Below are 13,727 nucleotides of genomic sequence, written 5' to 3'. Positions count from 1 at the left end.
CAATAATTCACATTTTAGCGTTAAACAGAAGCTCATAATAGGCCCAAACGAATCATCATCGGCTGACATCATGTGTAAAGACACCCCAACCACGCACCAGATAACTCCACTGTCCTGTTGGAACAAAATATTGTCTCCAACTGCAACCGAACGCAATATACAAACGGAAAAAACACCCTGGTAATATAACTAAAACATAAACCCAACACAGATAAAATCCAAACAAAACAACCGATCGCAGTAATCTATTAGATTTTTTTTTCGCGAGAGTAATCTACTCCCTCCGTTCCAAAATAAATGTCTCAATTTTGTAAACTTTAGTACAAAGATGTACTAAGCTTGAGGCACTTATTTTGAGACGGAGGGTATAAAAGAGTTTATTTTTTAGGAAAAGATATAAAAGTGTTAATCTAACGAGTGAATAACGGCGCGGATAAGGGCGCGTTAACGTCTAGTAGTATTAATGTAACGAAGGTTATGCATTTCGTCTTCTTTTTTGCATCTATTTTGCTCGATATTATTTTGCAAGAAAAAGAGCGGACCTGTCATGCGCGTTCAACTATACTGTGACATGATCAACACGGCGGTCGTGTCACGTGGTTGCATCACATCGTGTCCTCTCGTGAGTCTTGTCTGTGCAGGCCGCCGTTGCTTTCGCGAGAGGACTCACGAGCAACGACTAGGACCCATCTTCTTAAAAAAAATAAAAAAAGACATGACCCATGCAGTCCTTAAGTAGGGCAGACCAAAGGCCTCCTTTTATTACCCGTAGCTTAATTCTGTTTCATTCTCTTGTACATGAGCCAAGGTTTTTTTTATCAGAACTAAAGCGTTTCCTTTCGGCCAGAATTCCAGTTCTTCATCCAGACTCTTGGGCTGTTGATATTGTTGACAACAAGGAAGTTTCGGAATCACTTGCTGCCATTATCTTAGTTGGGTGCTGGACCTGGACGCGTCTGGACAGAATGGAACAATATGAGACATGGGGAACGATGTCGTTCCATTTGCAACTGATACTATTCATGATCTTGCTACATTAGAAGGAGTGAAGAAGCACCGAATGCTGAGAGAGAATACGAGCTGGTTACCGCCAGTGAAAACCTTTATCAAGGTGAATGTTGATGCCAGCTATTCAGGAAACTTGGCTCATGGAGACACGGGAATGGTGATTCGAAACCACAATGGTGAGTTAATCTGAGCTCAGGCTATATGGTACCGGTACACGCAAAATGCAAGGTTCATGGAAGCCTTGGCAACCCGGGATTGTATCCGTTTAGCAATGGATCTTGGCTTCCGCAAGGTTATCATCGAGAGTGATGCGCAGGAGGTTGTCCGGATGATCGATGTTGCAAATTTCAAGAGGGCGGATATTGCTTCCATTTGTTTATGAGGTCCAAGAGGTGAGCTCCAGTTTTGATTCCTTCGAACTCGCGCATGCAAACCGGGACAGCATAGATGCGCCAGACAGGCTAGCGAGGATCGTAGAAGATGTTTATGGGTTAACTATGTACCCTCTTTTCTTCTAGGTTGTATTCAAGCTCTATATAATTCTCCTGTTTAAGCAGTAAAGCTTGTGTTTCGCCAAAAAAAAAACTGTTTTGTTCTCTGTTTAGAACACAAACCAAGTAATCCCTTTTTTCCTTTTGATTAGCATCATAAGCACCAGTGGTCTAGTGGTAGAATAGTACCCTGCCACGGTACAGACCCGGGTTCGATTTCCGGCTGGTGCATATTTTTGCCTCATTCTTTCTGTTTTTTATGCTTCTGTGCCACTGGGTGTGATTCAAACAGCACACTATCTCACCATACTGACAGCCTGACAGGGGAGAAAGGTAACTAACTCAAAGGTGACGGGAAAAAAATCCTATAGATTCATTGATCTGCCGATGATTAAGACCACCAGACCGACTGATGCCAGTGACACCGTCACACATGTTTCGTCAGAGCGGAGCATCACCCACACGACACCATCCCGTCCAAGATTTGTCGACGCAGCTGAAAACTAGCTGCATGTCCATGTCGTGTTCGGCACCGCCGACCAGCTCAAAACTCGAGGTCCGGCACGACCACGTCGCCGCTCTCCACCTCGGCGTCCGTGAGCGTGAGCGCCCTCTGCAGCTTCCTCCCGCAAAACACCTCCACCTCCGCCGCGTACGTCGCCGTCACCGGCTTGTGGTCCGACAGCGCCAGCTCCGACCTGCCGTAACCCAGCAGCCTCACCCCCTTCCCGAACGACAGCACCCGGTCGCACCACGCCGGCGTCCTCCTCCCGCCCTTCTGGTCGTCGCCGATGTACTTCCCCGTCCCGACCTCGTACTTGTACGTGGGCGCGAACTCGAGCACCCCCTCGCTCCACCCCTCGAACGCCCGCCCCTTCCTCAGCTCCCGCTTCAGCTGATCATCACAACAAACGGAGCATCAGCAACATGGTTCAGAGTTCCATGGCGGCGATGATGAAGAGCGACACTGCGTACCTGATCTTTCTCGGCTAGCTGAGGCCAGTCCATGGCGGACACCAGGCCGTGCACTCTGTCGTACGGCACGTCGATCCGGTAGTTGAGATCACCCAGCCAGAAAATCCTCCTGCGGAAGAACATCTCTGTCAAATCACCGGGGTGATGCATTGGTGGATGCAATTTCGTAGTAGTAAGATGTGTTGCGTGCATGATCAGTTGATCACTGACTCGTGGTCGTAGATGTCTCTGGGCAGCTCGAGGCCGCCGGGCCCGGCGAAGCGCGTCCGCCGGTGGATCTCCTGCACGTCGGCGTTCCGCTTGAGGAGGTTGCCGGGCCGCTCGCCGGCGGACAGGTGGGTGCACACGAAGCAGAACATGGTCTGGTAGATGGACATGCTCGCCGACACCGACCCCTTGTTGCCGATGTAGCCCATGGCGCCCACGCCCACGGTGGACACCTTGATGTTCTGGACGCACCTCCTCAGGCCGCGCCGCACCCAGATGGTCAGGAACACGCCCACCATCTGCTTGCTCACGATCCTCACGAACGGCGACCTGCCGCCGCCCTTCTTCTTGCCTCCACGCGCGGCCTTGCCGTCGAGATCCAGGTCCAGGTCGGGGACCATGGCCGGGCAGTCGGCGGCGGCGACCCTGGACTTCATGAACGACCTGTGCGCGCCGAACGATCTCGGCGACTTGAACGACGCCGATGACAAGGACGCGGTGGCCATCAGGTCCAACGGCTGCTCCGGCCAGGCGAGCCCGATCCTGTCCGTCTTGCTCATCGTCTTCAGGAGCGCCCTCTGCTGCGCCCTTGGCTGCTCGTCCTCCATGGCCCCGAGCATCCTGGGGGTGGCGGCCACGTACTCCTCGGGGTACACCGGGAAGCTGAAGGGCGCGTCGTCGTCGGTTTCAGTGTCGGTGCCGCCGGGGAACAGCTCGTCGGAGTCGTCGCGGGTCGGAGTGGCCGGGTGGCTGCGGTACCGGTACTTGGGCCTCGAGCAGGACGGCTGCGTCCGCGTGAGCGTGTCGCGGATGAGCGCCTCCCACGCCAGCGCCGGCCGGACGTCCTCCGCGCCGAACACGTTGCCGGTGTTGAGCGGCACCACTTCCTGGAAGCCGAGCACGTACATGTCGGCCTGCTCGCCGCCGGTGGTGCCGAGCCACTCGGCGATGTCGAGGCCTTCCGGCGGCTCTATGCCGGCGGCGTTGTACGTGCCAATGCAGATCCTGCAGCACGAATCCATCAATCAGCACCACGCCAAGAACCGCGAGAAAACGGGAATGCGCCGCGATCGTGCCGAACACTTGGGCTGTACCTGAGCTCCTTGGTGTTGATGTACTGCGCGCGCATCGTCTCCGAGTTCCGCCGCCGCAGCTTGTACGGCGCGGCATCCAGGCTCTCTTCTGCAGATCGTTCAAGAACAACAGGGCGGTTCATGAGGAATTACTCTGAATTTTGCTTCCGATTAGTACCAGTAGTTCAGAATGCAAATTTGGCAGTGGTAACACGTACTCCCTCGGTTCCAAATTACTCGTCGTGGTTTTAGTTTAAATTTGAACTGAAACCACGACTAGTAATTTGGAACGGAGGGAGTAGTAACAGGTGTTCGATGGTCAGAAGCAACGCTGATGATTGTGAAAATGCGCAAAATCGACAACAAGTCCTCAACCAAAATCAAGTACTGGCACTGATCTACTTTTGACGGTGGGAATCTGGTATCAGCAATGTTTCCCCAAAAGGGCTAAACGGTCCAAAGCTGCACTTTTCCCCGTCTTCAGGATCGGATAAGAACAGCTCATGGATCCGCGGAAGCACGCAACCAATTTTCCAAACATAAAAATGAGGTGAAACTGAGATGTGAAAGAGCTCACCGGCGATGTTCACGCCGACGGCCTCCCGCTCCGCCCCGGCGCCGTCGCAGCCGCAGTTCTCCTCTGCACGAGATGGACAGGAAGCAAAAATGGTGAGAAGGGGATGAAGGAGGCTGCGATCCCCGGCGAGCGCAACTCGAACCGGGAACTCGATCTTGCTAGCACCCACCCACCTTGCTCCCCGTCGTCGTCGCCGTCGTCCTCGTCCGCGTTGAACTTGGCGTCCTTGCTCCTGAGGTTGAGCCATTTCTTGAGCACCACCTTGGGCCAGAACACCTGCATCACCAGCCCACAACACACCAAATCAATCACCAAGAACACACCACACACACACACACCCTACACTCGATCGATCGACGGGCCCTGAGCGGCGCCCCTCCTCTACCTGGTCTCCCGGCGTCCTCTGATTCTGTGCCACCATCTCCCCCAGCTCTGGTCCTACTTCTTCTTCTTCTTCCCTGTGCTCTGCAGTGCCCCGGATGCCAACTGAATCTAAAAGCCGCCGTACAGCCGGTGCTGTGGTGGATTGGTGGTGCGGGCGCCCGTGAGCTTGCGACAACGATTCTCGCTCAGACGGGACAAGGGCACATGGTGGTGGTTCGCGCGCTGGGCCGAGTAGACAGCAGGTGGCGCCAAGCTAGCCGTGAATATATATAGGCGAGACGTTCAATCCATCGATGGGTCACGCGTGTGTACTTGTTTTCCTTTCGGCGACACGGCCATTACTGCGCACTTACGCTGACGCCGGCCTAATTAGCCCAACCTGTTGACATTTGATCCATCATCACGGAGATGCCATGGTCTGCTGAAATAAAATGATTATCTTTACCGGAAAGGAACCTCCGATTAGCCTATTCATTTTTGGAGTGGTGTTTCATGGTTATTATCCTGTTTCCTGTTTATTTTGTGGCCGGGAGTTCGGTGTCTGATAGTGCAGACGACTTCAGCTGATCGGAATGGGATTAAGAATGATGCGGCGATGTCGAATCTCTCGGCCATTACGTGTTTGTTGACTCACTGACACGCGTTGTCCTTGTGATTTTTTTGCTTTATCGCTCCTCTTCTCAAGATCGGAGAAGACGTTTCTGTACTTCTTGTTGGTTGCCACCAAACCACAATCTATGCCACATGATGGAGGGAATCAAGTAGGTCATCTTCGGTGGTCACTTTGAACCCAACCGAATCATGGAGTATAACCCACCCGATATATCATTGTCTCGCACTGGCTAATTGCCATAGCAAATTCCCTGTAAAATCCATGGGGTCATGGCATCACCGTGTGGCACATTTTCCTGCATTTTAAACCTGTCTCACCGTGGTGTGGTCATCATATCACCGTGTGGCAAGCAAAGCATGGGCCCCCTTGAAAGTTTGAAACCGCCGGCACGATCTGTGAGCAATGATGGAGGGGCGTGTCGTGATCGTTGCGCACGATCCTGATTACGGCTTGACAGAGGCAATTAAGACTTTTCTTTTTCCCTTCAATTGCTTCTTGATTAGCAGCTGTTCGCGTCACTTTCTCATTTGCTTGGGCTCTGCTGCTGCTGATTAGTCAGGATCTACATTGCTCCGTTCCATAGAGAATAGAGATTTTCGACAAGGGGAGTATGTTAATATCGTCGAGATTTCAATTACATCCCATCTCTGCAACAACACAATATCATAAAGACATTATAGGTGCACACAGCCAAAAGACAAAAGGAAGAAGAAAAAAGAAAAAAAGATCTCACTAGAGTGATCAATTTCTTGTAGTTGCAGCACGAACAACTACCTAGACAACACCTGAAGTGCAAATTCTTCAAAAGCGCCGCCTCCAAGAATGAAACAGTGCACAAGCACCATCCCTCGCCCGATCCTAAATCTTTACGTTTTCACTGTGGAAAAGATCCGCGCTCTCAAAACAATGCCTTCAACAAGGTCACTACCAGGCACAACCAATTAAGTCCAGGCCTTGGGTTTTCACCCTGAAAGCTAAGACTATGTACTCCGCCTGTGATGTCGCCCCCACTTGCCGTACCGCTGCAACGAGTCACGAATCACCAAGCAAAATCCTCATCGCCACGAAGACTCGATCTGCCATTACAAGGCCTCAGTTCTTAGACACCATGATGTTCTCCGACAGTGTCTTTACAATGGAAATTGAAATACCGACGTGCCCCATAATGTCAATAGATACCGAAGTTTCGCGTCACACCCTCCTGAAACCACTCGGGATGAAATATGGGCGCACACAACTGAATCCCATCCGCTCCAGAAATCTACACGCGCCCAATGAAGATCTCCGACCGAGCCTTCCAAAACTCGTCAACGGACAGATCAATGAGGGTCAGCAACCGGCAAAACACCATCTTAGAGCAAAAAGGACCCAAGGACCGCGCCACCGCTGGTTCCCTACAGCAGGCCGGATATCTCAGCGGCCATCGTCGCCACAACCCGCACCACGCGGAGATGTGTAGCTGAGTCGCACCGAGCCCCCCGAACCAACCGTCGTGCCGCCCTCGCGGCCACAGCGGCTGTCGAAGTCACCGAAGAAATCCGGGGTCACCGTGTCGGCGCCCATCTCCACCTAACGAACCACCTCGTCCAGGGCCACCATGAAGCCACAGCCGAAAACCCCGCAATGCGAGAAAGGATGGGGCCCCTGACGCCATCAGTCACACGAGGAGGATGAGGACCCGTCGCCGCCGTCAGCTCGCAACCTTTGACTGAAGGCTTTCCTTCGATGGCGGCGGGGGAAGCAAGATCGGAGCGGGAAGAGGTGGTGGCTGCGCTAGGATTCCGCCCGAGTCGCCCCTCCTGGGAGTGACGCGGGGGTTGCGCTAGGGGCCTTTCTCCTTTCCTGTTTGTTCTGTGTATTCACATGGACGGATTTTGCCCGGAGACAAGCCTGCACACTTGTTTGGCTGTCAAGCCGTTAGCGCTCGGCAACACAAGCTGCACAGTGCGTGGCTGCCGTGACCGGTAGACGCGAACTGTGTCACCGTGGTTATCTTGCAAATAACAAAGCATAAGATCATTTACAACTGGACTTGGCAAACGCACCCCCTATACGTCCGCAGACGCGTCTGGGCATGCCTGCGGACGCACTCGGACCGCCCTTCATATGTATTATCCGGCAGTGATGTCTACTACACAACTTTACTTCTTGTAGACTCTGTTGGGCCTCCAAGCATAGAGTTTTGTAGGACAGTAGCAAATTTCCCTCAAGTGGATGACCTAACGTCTATCATTCCATGGGAGGCATAGGATGAAAATGGTCTCTCTCAAACAAACCTGCAACCAAATACAAGAAATCTCTTGTGTCCCCAACACACCCAATACAATGGCAAATTGTATAGGTGTAGTAGTTCGACGAATAGATGGTGATACAATTGTAGTATGGATAATAGATATATGTTTTTGTAATCTGAAATAAGTAAAACAACAAGGTAGCAAGTGATAAAACGGAGCACAAACGGTATTGCAATGCTTAGAGACAAGGCCTAGGGTTCATACTTTCACTAGTGCAATCTCTCAACAGTGCTAACATAATTCAATCATATAAAATCCCTCAACGTGCGACAAAGAATCACTCCAAAGTTCTTATCTAGCGGAGAACAAAAGATGAAATTGTTTGTAGGGTACAAAACCACCTCAAAATTATCCTTTCCGATCAATCTATGGAGTTATTCCTATAAGTGTCACGAACAGCCCTAGAGTTCGTACTAAAATAACACCATATGATATGCATCAACAAAATCTTTTTTTAGGGGTGCATCAACCAATTCTAATGTCACATAGATACTCCAATGTCACCACAAGTATCCGTGCGCCAATTATATGATACGCATCAAACAACTTCAGATTCATAATATCCAATCCAACACAAAGAACTCCAAAGAGTGCTCCAACATTTCTATCAGAGAAAATAGGACGAAAACGTGCATCAACCCATATGCATAGATCACCCCAATGTCACCTTGTGAATCCGCGAGTTGAGTGCCAAAACATATATCAAGTGAATAATAGAACACCCTATTGTCACCACGGGTATCCATAAGCAAGACATACATCAAGTGTTCTCAAATCCATAAAAGTATTCAATCCGATAATAGTGAAACCTCAAAGGTAAAACTCAATCCATTACAACAAGATAGAGAGGGAGAAACACCATATGATCCAACTATATTAACAAAGCTAGCGGTACATCAAGATCGTGCCAAATCAAGAACATGAGAGAGAGAGAGATCAAACACATAGCTACTGGTACATACCCTCAATCCCGAGGGTGAACTACTCCCTCCTTGTCATGGTGGCCACCGGGATGATGAAGACGTCCTTTGGTGATGATTTTCCCCCTCCGGCAGGGTGCCAGAAGAGGGTCCCGTTTGAGTTTTCGTGGATACAGAGGCTTGCGGCGGCGGAACTTCTCATCTAGGGTTCTTTCTGGGGGTTTGGATATTTATAGGAATTTTTGGTGTCGGTCTCACGTCATGGGGGCCCACGAGGGAGCGACAAGCCTGCCCGGCGCGCCCTAGGGGCGGCTGTCGGTGTCAAAAACAGCGGATCTCGAGGTAGGGGGTCTCGAACTGTGTGTCTAAGGCTAATGGTAACAGGAGACTGGGGACACGATGTTTACCCAGGTTTGGGCCCTCTCGATGGAGGTAATACCCTACTTCCTGCTTGATTGATCTTGATGATATGAGTATTACAAGAGTTGATCTACCACGAGATCGTAGAGGCTAAACCCTAGAAGCTAGCCTATGGTATGATTGTTCTTCTTCTACGGACTAAACCCTCCGGTTTATATAGACACCGGAGGGGGCTAGGGTTACACAGAGTCGGTTACAGAGAAGGAGATCTATCATCCGAATCGCCAAGCTTGCCTTCCACGCAAAGGAGAGTCCCATCCGGACACGGGACGAAGTCTTCAGTCTTGCATCTTCATAGTCCAACAGTCCAGCCAAAGTATATAGTCCGGCTGTCCGGATACCCCCTTATCCAGGACTCCCTCAGTAACCCCTGAACCAGGCTTCAATGACAATGAGTCCGACGCGCAGATTGTCTTCGGCATTGCAAGGCGGGTTCCATCTCCGAATACTCCGTCGAAGATTTCGAACACAAGGATCGTGCCCGGCTATGAAAAGGCAATTCCCACATTTCACCGTAGAGAGCATAGTTTTTAACAAATCACATCTACTGACAATTTCCGTAGAGTGATATCACGCCATGGTCCGGTTTTTATTCAAACCATTTTCGTCTAACCAGCAACTGCGCATATTGTGATGCGGTTTCCTTGGCACGTCTTGTCGAAGCAGAGGTCGTGCCCCCCTTATCGCGGGATTCTCATCAATACGGGTGTGGGTAACCCAACCGCACCACCAAACGCGATGAGTGGAGAACGAGCAGGTTTCATTAGGCAAGCGAGGAGGCGCAAAGTTTCATTGCCTCTATAAAGAGGAAAGTCCTCTTCCTTTTCATCCATGCCTTCTCCTTCTGCTCATCCATTCTCTTTCGCTTGAGCCCTAACACCCGAGCGTTCATCTTCTCCACCAACAAAGGTTCTTCCGAAAATGTCCGGATCCGGGGCAGGAGGCAAGTGGATGGCCTCTACCGTCCAGGAGAAGGATATCAAAAAGTTTCGGGAGGCCGGGTATGTTGGGGAACGTAGTAATTTCAAAAAAAATCTACGCACACGCAACATCATGGTGATGCATAGCAACGAGCAGGGAGAGTGTGTCCACGTACCCTCGTAGACCGAAAGCGGAAGCGTTAGAACAACGCGGTTGATGTAGTCGTACGTCTTCACGGCCTGACCGATCAAGCACCGAAACTACGGCACCTCCGAGTTCTAGCACACGTTTAGCTCGATGATGTCCCTCGAACTCCGATCCAGCCGAGTGTCGAGGGAGAGTTCTGTCAGCACGACGGCGTGGTGACGATTTTGATGTTCTACCGTCGCAAGGCTTCGCCTAAGCACCGCTACAATATTATCGAGGAGGACTATGGTGGAGGGGGGCACCGCACACGGCTAAGAGATCCAAGGATCAATTGTTGTTGTGTCTAGAGGTGCCCCCCTACCCCCGTATATAAAGGAGCAAGGGGGAGGGGCGACCGGCCTAGGAGGGGCGCGCCAAGGGGAGTCCTACTCCCACCGAGAGTAGGACTCCCTCCTTCCTTGTTGGAGTAGGAGAAGGGGAAAGAGGGGGAGAGGAAAAAGGAAAAGGGGGCTGCGCCCCTTGTCCAATTCGGACCAGAGGGGGGGCGCAGGCCTCCTTCCTTTTGGCCTCTCTCCTCTATTCTCGTATGGCCCAATAACTATAAGGCCCATATACTCCCCGGCGAATTCCCGTAACTTCTCCGGTACTCCGAAAAATACCTGAATCACTCGGAACCTTTACGAAGTCCGAATATAGTCGTACAATATATCGATCTTTACGTCTCGACCATTTCGAGACTCCTCGTCATGTCCCCGATCTCATCCGGGACTCTGAACTCCTTCGGCACATCAAAACTCATAAACTTATAATATAACTATCATCGAAACCTTAAGCGTGCGGACCCTACGGGTTCGAGAACAATGTAGACATGACCGAGACACATCTCTGGTCAATAACCAATAGCGGAACCTGGATGCTCATATTGGCTCCCACATATTCTACGAAGATCTTTATTGGTCAAACTGCACAACAACATACGTTGTTCCCTTTGTCATCGGTATGTTACTTGCCCGAGATTCGATCGTCGGTATCTCAATACCTAGTTCAATCTCGTTACCGGCAAGTCTCTTTACTCGTTCTGTAATACATCATCCCGCAACTAACTAATTAGTTGCAATGCTTGCAAGGCTTATTGTGATGTGCATTACCGAGTGGGCCCAGAGATACCTCTCCGATAATCGAAGTGACAAATCCTAATCTTGAAATATGCCAACCCAACATGTACCTTCGGAGACACCTGTAGAGCTCCTTTATAATCACCCAGTTATGTTGTGATGTTTGGTAGCACACAAAGTGTTCCTCCGGTAAACAGGAGTTGCATAATCTCATAGTCATAGGAACATGTATAAGTCATGAAGAAAGCAATAGCAACATACTAAACGATCAAGTGCTAAGCTAACGGAATGGGTCAAGTCAATCACATCATTCTCCTAATGATGTGATCCCGTTAATCAAATTACAACTCTTTTCTCCATGGCTAGGAAACATAACCATCTTTGATAAACGAGCTAGTCAAGTAGAGGCATACTAGTGACACTATGTTTGTCTATGTATTCACACATGTATTATGTTTCCGGTTAATACAATTCTAGCATGAATAATAAACATTTATCATAATGTAAGGAAATAAATAATAACTTTATTATTGCCTCTAGGGCATATTTCCTTCAGTCTCCCACTTGCACTAGAGTCAATAATCTAGTTCACATCAGCATGTGATTCAACACCCATATTCACATCTGTATGTGATTAATACCCATAGTTCACACCGTCATGTGATCAACACCCAAAGGGTTTACTAGAGTCAGTAATCTAGTTCACATTACTATGTGATTAACACCCAAAGAGTACTAAGGTATGATCATGTTTTGCTCGTGAGAGAAGTTTAGTCAACGGGTCTGTGACATTCAGAGCCGTATGTATTTTGCAAATATTCTATGTCTACAATGCTCTGCATGGAGCTACTCTAGCTAATTGCTCCCACTTTCAATATGTATCCAGATTGAGACTTAGAGTCATCTGGATCGGTGTAAAAGCTTGCATCGATGTAACTCTTTACGATGAACTCTTTTATCACCTCCATAATCGAGAAACATCTCCTTAGTCCTCACTAAGGATATTTTTGACAGCTGTCCAGTGATCTACTATTAGATCAAAATTTTATTCCTTTGCCAAACTCAGAGCAAGGTATACAATAGGTCTGGTACACAGCATAGCATACTTTATAGAACCTATGACTGAGGCATAGGGAATAACTTTTCATTCTCTTTCTATTTTCTGCCATGGTCGGGTTTTGAGTCCTACTCAACTTCACACCTTGCAACACAGGCAAGAACTCCTTCTTTGATTGTTCCATTTTGAACTACTTCAAAATCTTATCAAGGTATGTACTCATTGAAAAATCTTATCAAGCGTCTTGATCTATCTATATAGATCTTGATGCTCAATGTGTAAGAAGCTTCACCGAGGTCTTTCTTTGAAAAACTCCTTTCAAACACTCCTTTATCCTTTCCAGAAAATTCTACATTATTTTCGATCAACAATATGTCATCCACATATACTTATCAGAAAGGCTGTAGTGCTCCCACTCACTTTCTTGTAAATACATGCCTTTCCAAAAGTCTGTATAAAACCATATGCTTTGATCAACTCATCAAAGCGTATATTCCAACTCCGAGATGCTTGCACCAGTCCATTGATGGATCACTGGAGCTTGCACATTTTGTTAGCACCTTTCAGATCGACAAAACCTTCTGGTTGCATCATATACATCTCTTCTTCCAGAAATCCATTCAGGAACACAGTTTTGATATCCATTTGCCAGATTTCATAAAATGTGGCAATTGCTAACATGATTCGGACAGACTTAAGCATCGTTACGAGTGAGAAAATCTCATCATATTCAACACTTTGAACTTTTCGAAAACCTTTCGCAACAAGTCGAGCTTTGTAGATAGTAACACTACTATCAGTGTCCATCTTCCTCTTGAAGATCCATTTATTTTCTATGGCTTGCCGATCATCGGGCAAGACAATCAAAGTCCACACTTTGTTCTCATACATGGATCCCATCTCAGATTTCACGGCCTTGAGCCATTTCGCGGAATCTGGGCTCATCATCGCTTCCTCATAGTTCATAGGTTTACCATGGTCTAGTAACATGACTTTCAGAACAGGATTACCGTACCACTCTGGTGCGGACCATACTCTGGAAGACCTACGAGTTTCTGTAGTAACTTGATTCGAAGTTTCATGATCATCATCATTAACTTCCTCACTAATCGGTGTAGGCATCACTCGAACTGATTTCCGTGATGAACTACTTTCCAATTTGGGAGAAGGTACAATTACCTTATCAAGTTCTACTTTCCTCCCACTCACTTCTTTCGAGAGAAACTCCTTCTCTAGAAAGATCCATCTTAGCAACGAATCTTGCTTTCGGATCTGTGATAGAAGGTGTACCCAACAGTTTTCTTTGGGTATTCTATGAAGACGCACTTCTCCGATTTGGGTTCGAGCTTATGAGGTTGAAACTTTTTCACATAAGGATCACAGCCCCAAACTTTAAGAAACGACAATTTGGTTTCTTGCCAAACCACAGTTCATAAGGCGTCGTCTCAACGGATTTTGATGGTGCCCTATTTAAACGTGAATAAGCTATCTCTAATGCATAACCCCAAAATGATATTGGTAAATC

The 13,727-nt window shown here is 48.7% G+C and overlaps 1 protein-coding gene and 1 non-coding gene across 2 annotated transcripts; one reads left to right on the top strand and one right to left on the bottom strand.

Annotated features, from left to right (window-relative positions):
- Positions 1-1,659: 1,659 nt before the first annotated feature.
- TRNAG-GCC (transfer RNA glycine (anticodon GCC)) lies at positions 1,660-1,730 on the top strand. The gene has a single exon. It is a non-coding gene; the product is annotated as a tRNA-Gly (tRNA).
- Positions 1,731-1,848: 118 nt separating this feature from the next.
- LOC123068967 (type IV inositol polyphosphate 5-phosphatase 3) lies at positions 1,849-4,966 on the bottom strand. The gene is made up of 7 exons (XM_044491674.1): positions 4,717-4,966; positions 4,505-4,607; positions 4,332-4,394; positions 3,776-3,863; positions 2,685-3,686; positions 2,475-2,583; positions 1,849-2,394 (listed from the first exon to the last, which is right to left on the bottom strand). Exons 1-7 carry the CDS (start codon positions 4,750-4,752, stop codon positions 2,044-2,046), a joined length of 1,752 nt encoding a protein of 583 aa, XP_044347609.1. The 5' UTR covers positions 4,753-4,966; the 3' UTR covers positions 1,849-2,043.
- Positions 4,967-13,727: the final 8,761 nt, after the last annotated feature.

The sequence above is a fragment of the Triticum aestivum genome, chromosome 3B (genome assembly GCF_018294505.1).
Source record: "Triticum aestivum cultivar Chinese Spring chromosome 3B, IWGSC CS RefSeq v2.1, whole genome shotgun sequence".
NCBI lineage: Eukaryota > Viridiplantae > Streptophyta > Magnoliopsida > Poales > Poaceae > Triticum > Triticum aestivum.
This window is presented reverse-complemented; position numbering and strand designations above follow the sequence as displayed.

Excerpts from the sequence above, each read along its gene's own strand:
- LOC123068967 (XM_044491674.1), bottom strand. The coding sequence starts at position 4,752 with ATGGTGGCACAGAATCAGAGGACGCCGGGAGACCAG. Across the intron at positions 4,395-4,504 it reads CGACGACGACGGGGAGCAAG|AGGAGAACTGCGGCTGCGAC; the intron begins GTGGGTGGGTGC and ends CATCTCGTGCAG. Across the intron at positions 3,864-4,331 it reads CGTCGGCGTGAACATCGCCG|AAGAGAGCCTGGATGCCGCG; the intron begins GTGAGCTCTTTC and ends AACGATCTGCAG.